Source organism: Neophocaena asiaeorientalis, unplaced genomic scaffold, assembly GCF_003031525.2.
Source record: "Neophocaena asiaeorientalis asiaeorientalis breed wild unplaced genomic scaffold, Neophocaena_asiaeorientalis_V1.1 scaffold45, whole genome shotgun sequence".
In the NCBI taxonomy this organism is placed as follows: Eukaryota; Metazoa; Chordata; class Mammalia; order Artiodactyla; family Phocoenidae; genus Neophocaena; species Neophocaena asiaeorientalis.
In genome coordinates this window covers 8359394-8373143 of record NW_020174642.1, presented here as the reverse complement: position 1 = coordinate 8373143, position 13750 = coordinate 8359394, and the positions used below count along the sequence as shown (strand labels likewise).

The following is a 13750-nucleotide window of genomic DNA, read 5'->3' as shown; positions in this document are numbered from 1 at the left end:
CTCTGTCCAGCAAGGCAGCTGTTTCCCCTCCACCCCAGCCCCCCTGTGAAGAGGTCCCTTTGTTGCTGTGTGACTCCCGGACCACAGAGGGCTTACGGTCCTATTTGCGTTCAATCCCTTCTGTTCTGCAGAGACCAGGAAAATGGGTTATTGGTGACCTGAAACATTGGGGAATGTGCAGCTGTTGCTTTTTAACGAAAGTCCATCCCAAGTGAGGCCAGTCCTAAACCTTTTAATGACTTTGAGCGACAACCGCAGTGGTTCTCAGACTGGAGCTTGCTCAGCATCCCAGGGAGGGCTTATTAAAACACAGACCAGCACGCCCTCCCTGTAGCCAGCATGTGTTTCTGAGTCAGCAGGTCTGGGTGGGGCCCCAGCATTTCCCTAGGTTTCCTACACTCACTCCACCACTACCCAGTCACCCCATATACCTCCCTGAAGGGTCGCTGGAGCTGCTCTCCATTCCTGAGCCATCTCTTATTCCCTCACCACCTGCAGCCAGGTCCACTGATTACTTTCCTATAACATTGCCCCCCTTCTCTGGGAGTCCTCCTGCACCCATTTGGAAAAGGCATCTCTTCCTTTTCCCTTACACAGCCCCTTGTGCAAATCTTCACTGCCATCATCACTTTCCACTTTACTCACGGATTCACTGCACATCTTCCCTGCACGCAATGCCTTGTATAGAAGAGGCACCAGCTGCTGGCTGTTACAGTTAATGCATCCATTCACTGAACAAGTTATGGAGCTCATGCTGTTTATATTGGGGAGCAGGGAAAGGGGCTGGAGGAAGCACACAGAGATGAAAAAGACAGTCCCCCACTCCTGTAATAAAAGGGAAATGAGGACAGACTACATTTTAAGTGAATTTGGAGGAATCTAAAAGGAAACGTTTCAAATCATTTTTCAACTGAATTACTCCACACGTCGGAGTGACGCAGTGTTCCCAGAATGCAGGATTCTGCAGTGGACGCCTTGGGCTCTCCAGGTCAGCGGATGGACCCTGACATTGAGGAAAGTCCGCCCGCCAGCAGTGGGGAGGGGGAGGGGAGCGTGCCAGAAACAGGACCTGGCTGGTGGTTTTCTGAAGATGAGGTGCCTGTTCTAATCACTCACAGCCACACTGGTGCCCTGAGCATTTGCTCACCCCTGTTTCTACCCTCCCTATAGAGTGGAGAACCTGCCACAGGTGGCTCGCAGGCTGATTCGGGCGGACACGTAAAATGCAGGCACTTGCAAACCACACATGGAAATTGACACGGGGCTCCTGTTGTCATGGAGATCAAAAGAGACAGTTTCTTAAAGAAAGTGAGGGCTGGGGGGGATTTGGAGGCTGGAGAAAGGGCTCCTCAACAGATGTGAAAGAAAGCTGTTTAGGGAAACCACAGGAGAAAAAACAAAGTCAGGGCTGGAAGGGGAGAAAGAGAGGACCACAGACAGCAGATAAATGAGACAAGTGAAAAGAAATCTGGATCATTCCTGGATGCAAAGGCAAAGGAAAGGAAGAGGAAATTTCAACATGGCAAAACAATGAATCCTCACAAGAAAAACACAACAGTGGATAGCTAAGGCCTTCTCTTAGAATAGTAGTGCATTCAAAGGGCTTTGAGAAAAGGTAAAACCAGAGCACTCACATATCAAAGTCATCTGTAAATGACAACATCATCCTGTATGGAAAGACAGATTGTTGAATTCTTGACTATGGAGTGAAGGGAGCCCTTCTTCACTTTAGCTTTTTTGCTTTCCCCCAATCACTTACTTTCCAACGTCTTCCTCTAATATGTATTAAGAGGGCTGGTTGCTTAGCTTTTTTGCTTTCCCCCAATCACTTACTTTCCAACGTCTTCCTCTAATATGCATTAAGAGGGCTGGTTGTCGGGAGAGGTTTGCTATAAATCTGGTGGTCGGTCTTCAATGATCCTTATTGTAAGCATGTGTGACCCACTGGCTGGATGACAAGTGAATAAACTCTGGAATCCTTGTCTTAAGCAGGAAACAAAAATGGACAACATTGTCCAGATAAAATAGCTCTTCAGAAGCTATTTTCCTCCCTGATGGGGTCTAGGAAATGAAATGGACCCCTCCCAATGCTGCCTAAATCTCCCATCTTGATAGGTTGGCCGCCATGCCACATGACAGCACGGAAGCCAGCTCTCAACTTGAACTCATACGTCCAGGCTGGGGCACACTGCCTTAGAGCTCCCACTGAACTGACTGACCCAGGCCTCTGATCAACAGCTGCATCCTTGGTCTGGAGTCCAGGCATCTCTTCCGTCCTTATACCCTGCCCATTAGATCTTTATTCAGTAAGATATAAATCTTAGGTCATTCTTACCCATCACTTTTTTACACCTCATAAATGCTCAGAACCATTGTCTTCTTTATCTACGATAAATTTTTTGAGAATGTCCACTGTGCTGAAGTCTTGATTTGGACAAGGCAGTGGGTCAGATTTCAAACATTTTTTTAGGAACTCTTGTGCTCTTGGCTCTTGCAGTCAAGTTCTTGGAGACCAGACATTTGATATGTTAATGGTGACCATAGAGGAGATGGAAGTGGCCGATTCTTGCTGAGCTGATGGTGGTTGGGTGACTGCCAGTGGAGACCAGAGGAAGGAGAGGACTCCTTGGATGGAGATAGTCTAAGGAGGCTCCCCAATGAGTTGGACGTGGAACTGGCCATGGAGTGAGTCATGTATTGATAGTGGAAAAAAGGAAGAAGTGCATTCTCTGACTGGGGCTTTCATGAGATGAGAAAGTGTAAGAGAGTTGGAATACCCATGCTTAATCAAGCAGTCAAAGAGAATCCTAGGTGGAGGGACATCCAGGAGACATTAGTCTGGAAAGACTCCTGTAGGGCTCAAATCTTACAACAGGCACTGTTGAGATTTGGGGAGAGGGAGGGCATGATCAAAGTGGCTTCTTAGGATACTTGTCTTCTCCAATATCTTGCAACCCAGATTCAAAATGTGTTTCAAGACCCCTACCTGATTCCTTCTTCTACGTTTCTTCCTACCCCAACATTAACTCCATTCTCTTAGTTTCATGAAAGCAAACAATTATTTTTGACCCACTTAATCAGTTGTTCTTTGAGGCTATTGAACAGCCAGAGAACAGTATCCTCAACTGCCTTCCCACCTGGATGGTCTCCCTTTGTACATCAGCCAACTGTTTCCCTTTATTCCAAGTAGACACATGCTCCAAGCAGAAATGTATCATCCAAAACAACTTTTAAAGTAAGGGGTATTATGTACTAATTTGTCTTCGGGTGATATGAAGCCCACTACCAGACAAATGGATTGAAGTGCTTCCACTGGTCCATACCCACGTCCCCTGCTGGCTTGTTGTTATGTAACTCAGAGAGGTCCCCAGAGTCACTTCAAAAAAAGTTGGAACTTGCGCCACAGCCCTTAAATTCCCTGCACTTAGTGTACAAAATCCCTGCACTTATGGATTTTTAAAAGAGATCTGTTTTCTAATATGTCCTCAAGAATTTCTTTAATGTTAACACATTCCTAAATTTACATCTGACTATTCAACCTACAAATGAATAGTAGAACTTAAACTTTGCCTGTTACAGTTAGAATTTTTGCTTACTTTTGTGCATGAAAACAATACTTTCTCTTCATGTGATTTGCTAGATTTTTCTTTGATTAAAAATGTTTTGCTTAGTGTAACTTTACAAACCTAATTAGCAAGCGCTGCAAAAAGGAGAAGAGTTATCTGGGGCTCTGTGAGTGGTGGAAACTAAATACATCTCTTGGAAAAACCTGGGTTAGAATTCCAACTCTACACTTACCTTCTTCATCTGTAAAGAAGGATAATGAGACTTCTTGGAGTTGTTGTGAAGATAAATGGGGAGATATACATCTCACCTATTACACTGATTGGGAAAAGCAAGTGCTCAACAGGTGAAGGTGATGGAGGTGTTGGAGGTGGTGGAGGGATAGTAGTAACTGGTGGTAGTGATTTTGGCCCTGAGTTAGTGTTGGAGGTGATGGTGGTAATAGTGATACTTAGGGTGATGTTTATGTCAGTGATGATGGTGGTGGATGTATTGGAGGCATGGCAGTGATTTATTGATGGAGGAGGTGATAAGGATGGTGGTAAAGGTGGGAGAGGTGGCCGTGGCATAGGGTAATGGTGGTGGTGGTGATGATGGTGATGATGCTGGTGATGGAGATGGTGGTGATGATGGTGATGATGGTGATGGAGTTGGTGGTGATGATGGTGATGATGGTGATGGAGTTGGTGGTGATGATGGTGATGATGTAGGTGATGGAGGTGGTGGGAATGATGGTGATGATGTAGGTGATGGAGGCGGTGGGAATGATGGTGATGATGTAGGTGATGGAGGCGGTGGCAGTGATGAAGGTGGTGATGATAATGGTGATGGAGGTAGTGGTGATGATGGTGATGGAGCTGGTGGTGATGATGGTGATGATGGTGATGGAGCTGGTGGTGATGATGGTGATGATGCTGGTGATGGAGGTGGTGGGGATGTTGGTGATGATGCAGGTGATGGAGTTGGTGGCAGTGATGTACGGGGATGGTTGTCTTGGGGGCATGAGGTAGTGGAGGTGGTAAGGGGGGGCGGTGTGCATGTAGGTAGTGGTGATGGTGATGGTGAAGATGTGGTGGTAGAGGTGGTGAGTATTGATTGGTGGTGTTCACCATGGTCGTGGTGAAGGAAGCTACTGTTGTAACTGAATTAGAAAGAGAAATAACCGAGAGATGATTTCAGCACACTAACTTTTATGAAAACAGCTTTATTGGGATGAAATTAACATACCATCACATTTGCTGTTTTAAGTGTACGATTCCATGTTGTTTTGTATGTTTACAGAGATGTGCAGCCATCACCAGAATCTAATTTTAGATAATTTTCATCACTCACAACAAAGCCCATACCCATTAGTAGTCACTCCCCATTTCTCCCCCAACACAATCCTTTTTAGATGGTTTTCAAAACCTCTTAGGGCCCGCATGCTGTGAAATCAAAAGTGCATATTTCATTTGTAAGAAAAATCCATCGCTTCTTTCTCAGGTGCAACAATTCATTCTGCATGATAACTAGCGATTGTATTAGAGCCCTGGAAAGAAACGTGTGAAACCACTGCTACCTTCAAATAACTCACCACTCTGTTCATACGTATCTCTTCAAAATCAGAATATTAAGAAAACTGGAGGAGAGCTCTCTTCTTTGTTTCTTGGGATAAACACAGTCCCTTGCATTACCATATTGGATTTCACATCTAAAAGAATAATAACCAAAAAATCCTATCTCATTAACAGTCAACTGAAACACAACCTTTTTGAAATAAGATACCCGATAAGTCCCACTTCTGGGACTTCAGTCCAATAAACAAACTTAAAAACAAATGCACTGTATCACAGAGGTTCATTTGTGGTAGGAAATAAGTTACAAAACAATATCCCAAACAACACTGTTGGAAAAATGAGTCAATAAAACATGGAATATGATTTTTAAAAACTGGAAGTAGACATGAAAGTATGATCATAATAGCATATTAAATAAAAATAATCAGTCACTAAGTTGTAGAGTATGAAGACAACCATGTGAAAAACAAACTTCAATTTCACTTAGAGAAAAAAACATATCAGAATTTGAATAGTGATTACATAGGAATGGTGGCTGTATACTTTTATTATTACAAAAAAAAACACTAAAATAATTTTCTACAAAATATTTTGCAGAAGAATCTAATAAACAAAAATAACCTTCGTGTCACTCCAGAATTAGCAGGACTAAAATTTAGTTCTAAGAAAAATGTAAAGGATGTTCTATTTATTTTGTACAAAAATTTAAACTGAACAGGACAAAACCCGCTGTGTTGCCTATCCTATTTAAGCAGTTAGAATGTGTTTTCACCCTCAGAAAGTGAAAAAAAACAAGATTTCTCCACCCATCTATCTGTGCAACCAAATCATGGGCATGATTAATCCCCCCAAACCCAGGAAGGGAAATGTCAGCCAGCAGGTCCCTCTGCTTGTAGAAGATTCATCTGAATTGGGTACGGTGAGTGAACATTTTCTCGTGGGCATTTGCCTCCACTCCCTACACCCCCTACCTGATCAGACTCCATAGCTCCTGTCCTGGGATCCTGACTTGGCACCTTAGGGAGACTTAAATCGTCACAGGGAGCACGTTGAAAAATTAGAATGTTTTTTAAATTTAAAAAGTCCTTTATATTTGGGTGACCATATTAAACATTGAAAAGCTTTGTGAAATAGGAGAAATACCTTTGCTTTATATTTGACTCATCCATGGCTTTTGGAGGGAAATTGATTTTGCTAATTAGTCCAATGATAGCAAATGCAATTCAGTGGTTTAGGTAAAACAAATTCCAGGTAATGGAATTCTCGACATCTGAAATCTTTGGATCCAATTTTAAATCAGAGTGAAAAGTTGTAGTTCGCCAATGCAAAAGCAGGAGCGCACAGACACTTGCTTATAATAAGAAAGGGGTGTGCTTTTGTGTCAACGTCTGACTGCCAACTTGACTGAAGAAGTAATGGTTTCCAGGCTGTTTCTTTGATACCTATTAGCACCATGTAAATGCCTGAAATCAGACGAGTTGTTGAGAAAGGCAGTGGCATCCAAGAAAACCATAAATGAGGAAACTCGCCTGAAAAAGGAAATGTGATTTTACTGCTCTTGTATAACTCAGACAAACACCCAAAGACAGCTGGTGACATTCATGCCGCGGGGGGCTGGCGTGGTAGGCAATCCACAGGCGTCTGCTGAATTCGTTCATGGTGCTGTCTGTCCCGACCTTCTTCTGCCTTCTTCCTGCTGGTGGTCCAGCCTCACCCCACCCCCATCCTGGGCACATCCTCTCTGTCTGCCATTCCTCACCCCTGGGCATTCATCATCCCCCCCCCAATCCATTCCAACTGCTCTGTCTCTCCCACCCAACACCCTCCCTCCCCTTCCTGAGCCCTGGCCATCCCTCCAGCCCCGCCTGCGGTCAGCATCTTCTGACTACTTCAGGCCACACTCATTTTGCCACTTTCGAGAAGCCTGCTGGCCTTCACGGTCCAGTACCACACACCTGAACACTTCAGATTTCTCTGCAGTTTCCTGAGTGCGTATTTCCTCTCTCCAATGGGATTGTAAGCATTTTCAGAAAGCTTTATCAGAGCCCCAAGAGACCTTAATCCACGGTTTGTACTGAAATACACATGTACACATACACATGCACATACATACACATATCTGCTCACACATATGCACACAGAGACATAATACAAATACACACACTCAACACACACACACAGCTGTTGATTGCCTGAAAGCCTACCACACCTTTATTACTTTAGAGCATCACTTTGATGCTGTTCTTAAAACATACTTGAAAAAAGTCTGGATTCTTAAAAAGTCCAACATGTCAGTGAAAACTGTTCTGTTTTTGACTCGTAACTCTAGCCTCACCTTGCCCATCTTAAATCACCATAAAATGATCCCCGAATGATTCAGGCCTTAATGAAAGAGCTTTGCCTTCCTGCCAGGGGTAGACTCCCCTTCACATCCAGCTTTCGACGTGCAAACACCTTTGTTCTGGAATATTCCATTAGAGTATAAGCTCCATGAGGGCAGGGACCTTTTTAAAAAATCACTTCTGTTCCCCAGTGCCTGGAACAACGTGGCAGAGTTCCGTAGATTTTGCTGAGTGAAAACACGAACATCAGTCTCCCCAGGTGATGGTTGGTGTAGGCAGAGGTACCACAGACGCAATCCATCTTTCCAAACTTCCCCACCACTTAGAGAAGTCGGCTGTCCTGGCAGCATGAGCGGGAGGGGGCTGGGAGCACAGGCTCTGTGGCGGATTCCCCTCCTGTCCCTCATGTCTGTGGGACCTCCTGTGTCAATGAAGGTCTTGGTGGTGCTGTGTCCCGGGGCTGCAGTGAGGGTTGGGCTCATTCGCGCAGGTAAAGGCAGAGCACCTGGCCACGAGCGGCCTCTAGGTATGAGTTTGCTGCTACTATTACTATTACTACTGCCACACCTGTTATGATTATTTCCACGCTTATTCAATTTCATTTTTATTTGCCTAAGAGGAGGGCAGGTGCCGGTTTTCCTCTTGTCACACCTCGAGTGTTCTTTTTGGTTTGATTGTTTAGCTACTCACATTGTACTTGGTAACTTTTCAACATCCAAATTATTCATGGAGTATAATTCGTAGCTTGGCCATAGGTATACAGTAGGATTAACCAGCTTTCGAACAGGTTTAAAGCATCTGAAAATAACATTGTTTTTTACCAAATCACAAACAGTGTTCTTTAGTGATTCTTCTCTTTCCTGTTTAGGCTCCCAAGAAACATCTGCAAAATGGGATTATCCGTGGCTACCAAATAGGTTACCGCGAGTACAGCACTGGGGGCAACTTCCAGTTCAACATCATCAGTATCGACACCACGGGGGACAGTGAGATTTACACCCTCAGCAACCTAAACAAGTTCACCCAGTATGGCCTGGTGGTGCAGGCCTGCAACCGGGCCGGGACGGGGCCTTCTTCTCAGGAAGTCATCACCACCACCCTCGAGGATGGTAGGTTCCAGCCGCTGCTCTGGGTCCGCAGAGCCTGGTCACCTTCGGGCTTTGCAGTGACAATGGCATCCAGGCCGGCAGGGACTGGGGGTTCCAGTGGGGAAGCTGCCCTGATTGACTCGTGGGCTGCCTTGGTTCGGTGCCCTTGACAGACCTTGATTGCAAAGCCAAATCCATCCCTTCATCAGCATCCTTCTCCATCAAGCCCAAGAGGTGGGCTTTTCCCACGTGAAACCAAAGCTCTCCCTATGACTGTGGCAGTCTGGCCTGAATGTAGAAATCCGATTTTCTAAGAATTTCTTACAAATCACTGTAAAGGAGGACTTTTTCTTTTTCTTTTTTCTTTCTTTCTTTCTTTCTTTCTTTCTTTCTTTCTCTCTTTCTTTCTTTCTTTCTTTTCTTTCTTTCTTCTTTCTTTCTTTCTTTTCTTTTCTTTCCATCTTCTTTCTTTCTTTCTTTTTTCTTTCTTTCTTTCTTTCTTTCTTCTTTCTTTCTCTCTCTTTCTTTCTTTCTTTCTTCCTTCCTTCCTTCCTTTCTTTCTTTCTTTCCTTCTTTCCTTCTTTCTTTCCTTCTTTCTTTCTCTCCTCTCTCTCCTTCTCTCTCTCTTTCTCTCTCTCTTTCTCTCTCTCTTTCTCTCTCTCTCTCTCTCTCTTTCCTTCTTTCTTTCTTTCTCTCTTTTTTTCTTTTTTTCTTTCTTTCTTTCTTTCTTTCTTTCTTTTTTTCTTTCTTTCTTTCTTTCTTTTCTTTTCTTTTCTTTTCTTTCCTTTTTTTATGATTGCTTTTTATTTTCAAGTATTCTGAGACCAGAGAACAGAAATGAGCAAGCTTCCTTGGAGCAAATCTCACGGTGACTGTGCGCCCTCTAGTGGCCATAAGGCATTAATGTACCCTCCCACCTTGATCACCTAAGAGCTCACATTCTCCAGCAATGCTTGAAAGGAGAGAGAGCCCTAGTGTCCGGAAGCGCCATCTTTTAGGTGCAGAGGTCAGATATAGGGTCAGCTGTAGGAGTAGGGGATAGATGCTTCCTGCAGCAAGCTCACACGGCAGTTGCCTCTCCTGCAACTAGCCGCTGGGTCATAGGTTTGAGAGCACACGTGGTGACTTGCATCTATAATTTCTGAGCGTTTTCACAGGGAGAGAAGTCTCAGACAGCTAGAACCCAGGAGTCCAGGCTTTTCTTTCCATCTTCATAGTCTTCGCAGGCGTGGTTAGATAGGCCTTTGGGTTTGCACGTTGATGTTCATTTTTCACTGATGTTTGCAATTCAGTCACTACTTTGCCCCCTCTCCCAGCCACGACGTTTAAGGTTTGCATAAACCCACATGAAAGATACTTCAGATATCCTTCTAGCCTGTGTCCTAGTCCATTTTCGCTCTTTCCTCTGACGAATGGTATAGTATCGAAAGGGGCCTTGCTGGGGATGGGACAGTGAATACGATGACGTGTCTGCTTTGTGGCACTTTCAACAGTGAGGCTTTCAATTTACATGCCAGGTATTACTCATTATGAGGAGATGTACTGTATAAAGTACATGTAACTTACAACAGTAACGTTCAAGGGTAATGGGAAAATAAGCCAGACCAGCAATGGTCTTTTACTCATGCAGTAGGATCAGAAGTGTTCTCAACTCCATAAGCCTGGGGCTTAACAGTGAAGCAGTTATTCTGGAAAGAGAGACAGTGGAAGTCGTATGAAGTCGTTGCATTTTACTGAGTTATCATAATATTTGCATAGAGAAATGGTACTCAATTTTTTCCTTAATTTGGGGGATTGAGTGCATTTTTTTCTTTTCCTGTACTTTGAACTATTAAACTAATGTTGCTTATTCAATATTGCTTTGCTAATTAAACCACCCACGGTTATTACAGATTCTAACTATCTAATTTCAGTGCCCAGCTACCCCCCCGAAAATGTCCAAGCCATAGCAACATCACCAGAAAGAATATCACTGTCCTGGTCCACACTTTCCAAGGAAGCCCTGAATGGAATCCTCCAGGGCTTCAGAGTCATTTACTGGGCCAACCTCATGGACGGAGGTAAGGGGGTTAAACTAGAACTTGGAGTTTGCCCCAAAGGATGTGCCATGGAATTTGCAGACCCCCTCCTCCTACCGTGGGATTCAGCACAGGGTGGGCAGTTCTTTATCGATGGGTACTTTTCTCCTTTCCCCTCGTCTTTCTGTTATCTCATATCTGACATTTTTAACAGGTGTTCACAGCTGTTTAAATCATATACCTTCAAAAAGCAATTTGAAGGATAGGAGGGGGTGGCACTTGGGGAATCTAGGAATAGATGTGTTTTCCTAATTATGAGTATCTATGTCAAGCCTCTGCAGGCAGCACCAAAACCTTGATCTGTATCTAGAAAGTTCTGCGTGATGTGTATCCTAAAAGGCTGACTTCCTCCTATCCCCAATAGGACTCAGCAGGGAAAATCCTTAAGCTCCTGCAGTTGAACTGGAAGGGGTTCAGGAAGAACGCCAGCGCCAGAACACCTTGGGTAGAGGAGCGCTGTTCCCACAAGGAGCGCTTTCATCCCAAACCCTCCACTTTTGTCCCCTCCTTTTTCTTTCTTCCTCCTTGTATTCCCTCTCTTCCTTCTTGTTTCTTTATGATTTTTTTTTCTCTTTCAAGTTGTAGGACAAAATTCTCCAGTTTGGAGGCAAGACTTGGCATGAGAGAGGGTCAGCTCAGGGAGTGGCAAGATTGGGGCTCCAAGTGTCTTGAGCAGAACAGAGGCCTGACGTCACCGAGCCAGGCTGAGCCCCGCTCCAGGAGCACGACAGGCCCACCCTGAGCTACAGCCCCTAACAGGAAAGGCTCTGCTCTCTGCTTGTGGCCCAGGACTTGGGTGGCCCACATCTGCACCCCCCCCCCGCTCCCCATATCCAGCCCCCGGGGGTGCCTCCCCTCTGGTTTGGGGCTTCCTGCAGTGCTTCTGACTGTGGGTCCTCTGAGTCTGGGCAAACACAGAGGCCCCCAGGGCATTTCCCACCTCTGCTCAGGACCACCTGGGTCTGCTCTGCCACCCCGGTCGCTTTCCCCACCCAGGTAATCAGAACACACTGGGCCTCAGAGGCTGCAGGGGTTCCACTATTGGTGCCAGAATAAAGGAAGGAAGGCAGCTTAATTTGCTAAGTAAATAGCAGAGTTCCAGGCTTAGCTGTTTACATCTGCAGCCAGACTTGTGTCTCACAGCTGAGGACCAGATCTGATTCCCTTGATGTCGAGGTAGCGCTTTTCATAGTGCCAGCAGTGGGAGACATTCTGATTCGCCTTCTGGGCACCCCCGAAGCAGACGTGTTACCTGAGCAGCTACTCTGTGCTGAGCTCCTGCTTGGCACTGAGGAGGCAGCATCTGCCCCGATGGATGCTCTAGCCTAGTGAGAGTGGGGATAAGTGATGCATACAGAACCTCCAGCCCAGTAAGGCACAGCCAGCCCCATGGAGGCACAGGGTTAAACAGATGATTCTCCTCCCTGCAAACAGAGCTTTAAAACTCCCATAGAAGTAAAATACGGAGCAACGAAAAATTTCAAATTATCTACTTTACTGACACAATACAGTAATAGATCATTGCATATACTTGTTCTGGTTTCTAATCCTCATCTTGAATAAGATGAAATTAAATACGCTAACATACTCACCTAAAGGCAGTGTTACACTAAAATCGTCCTTTTCTGTTCTTGTTGGAAACATTTCCATAACCTGGTGGTGACTCTTCATCACATTTTCACATTTTACTCATATGTACTATTAATGCCTATAAGCACCTTAGTTCTACGATGGATGATGTGGTTAATATCGTTCAGTCAACTTCACACTTTAAAGCTTTAAAAACTTGAACATTTAAAAACAAAAATCTTTAAATAAAGAATGCTTGGGGCTTCCCTGGTGGCGCAGTGGTTGAGAGTCTGCCTGCCGATGCAGGGGACGCGGGTTCATGCCCCGGTCCGGGAGGATCCCACATGCCGCGGAGCGGCTGGGCCCGTGAGCCATGGCCGCTGAGCCTGCGCGTCCGGAGCCTGTGCTCCGCAGCGGGAGAGGCCACAGCAGTGAGAGGCCCACGTACCGCAAACAAAACAAAAAAAGAACGCTTGGAAATGCATACAGTTTCTAAAGATACTTTTACTCACTGTATGAAGATCAAGGTGATGTGCTTAATGCCTAATGTAGAAGTACTACACTTAATCTCCAAAAGATGAGAAAGAAACCCTCAGAAACCTATGGACAGTCATTCCTGACCTGCTACCTCTGAGAAGTGACATGTATGCATTCGCAGGGAATTTCATGGAATTACTGGATTCTTCTGCACAAGCTCTTAGATTGTGGCCCTGAGGTTCCCACAGACACGCAACACATAGTGATCATGTAAAGAACTATACCTGCTAAGCTTGAGGATACACCACACATACATACACACACACTCACTCGTGCAGGCCAAGAGAAAAAGAGATCGTTACTACCGCTGTGGTTAGCAATTGCCCCAAATACTTTTAAAAATATGCATTAAAAAGCATTTTGTTATTGTTAATATGACCAGATAAAACTGGTTAATATATTTGATAGGACAGGTTAAATGTACAATAGGTCGGTGAAATTTCTGAGTATTTTATAATCTGAAAGTCAAAGAATTTTTAAGACCTGACAGAAGCAGTTAGTCTAATATTGCTAGGAAAATGGCACACTTTGGAAATCCACTATTTCCATCGGAATTGGAGCTGCTTTTCAACCCTCTGTCTTTCTTCAAGACAAAAACGACAGATTCTGAATCAAAGCAACGTTTAAGTGCCAACCAAGACTTTTGCTACGATGCTGGCAGGTTGAGGAGGTGCTTGGGAAAAGTGATTTCCACCCCTATTTTGATTTCTTCCTTAGACCCTTTAAGAATGAAGAAGGGTGTAAATAAATACATAAAACTATTTTGTTTTAAAATATGAAGTTTTTCTTTAAAGAAATTTTTGTACTATAAATAGTATGATTTCTGAATTTATTTTCTATATTAATTTCATATTATTTTACTCATGATTTCAACTGAACACTATTCTTTACTCCCCATATATTTAAAAAATTTTATTTTATTGAAGTGTAGTTGATTTACAGTGTTATGCTAATTTCTACTGTACTGTCCCATATATATATATATATATTTTTTTTTTTTTTTTTTTTTTTTATTC

At 44.1% G+C, this 13750-nt stretch overlaps 1 protein-coding gene across 1 annotated transcript in view; it reads left to right on the top strand.

The window, feature by feature from the left end:
• DSCAM (DS cell adhesion molecule) overlaps nucleotides 1-13750 on the top strand; it is a 737093-nt gene that overhangs the window by 622567 nt on the left and 100776 nt on the right. Inside the window, exons 18-19 of the mRNA XM_024758431.1 lie at nucleotides 8331-8571; nucleotides 10464-10610. Of these exons, the coding sequence (XP_024614199.1) occupies nucleotides 8331-8571; nucleotides 10464-10610 (388 nt within the window). The remainder of the gene's footprint in view (nucleotides 1-8330; nucleotides 8572-10463; nucleotides 10611-13750) is intronic.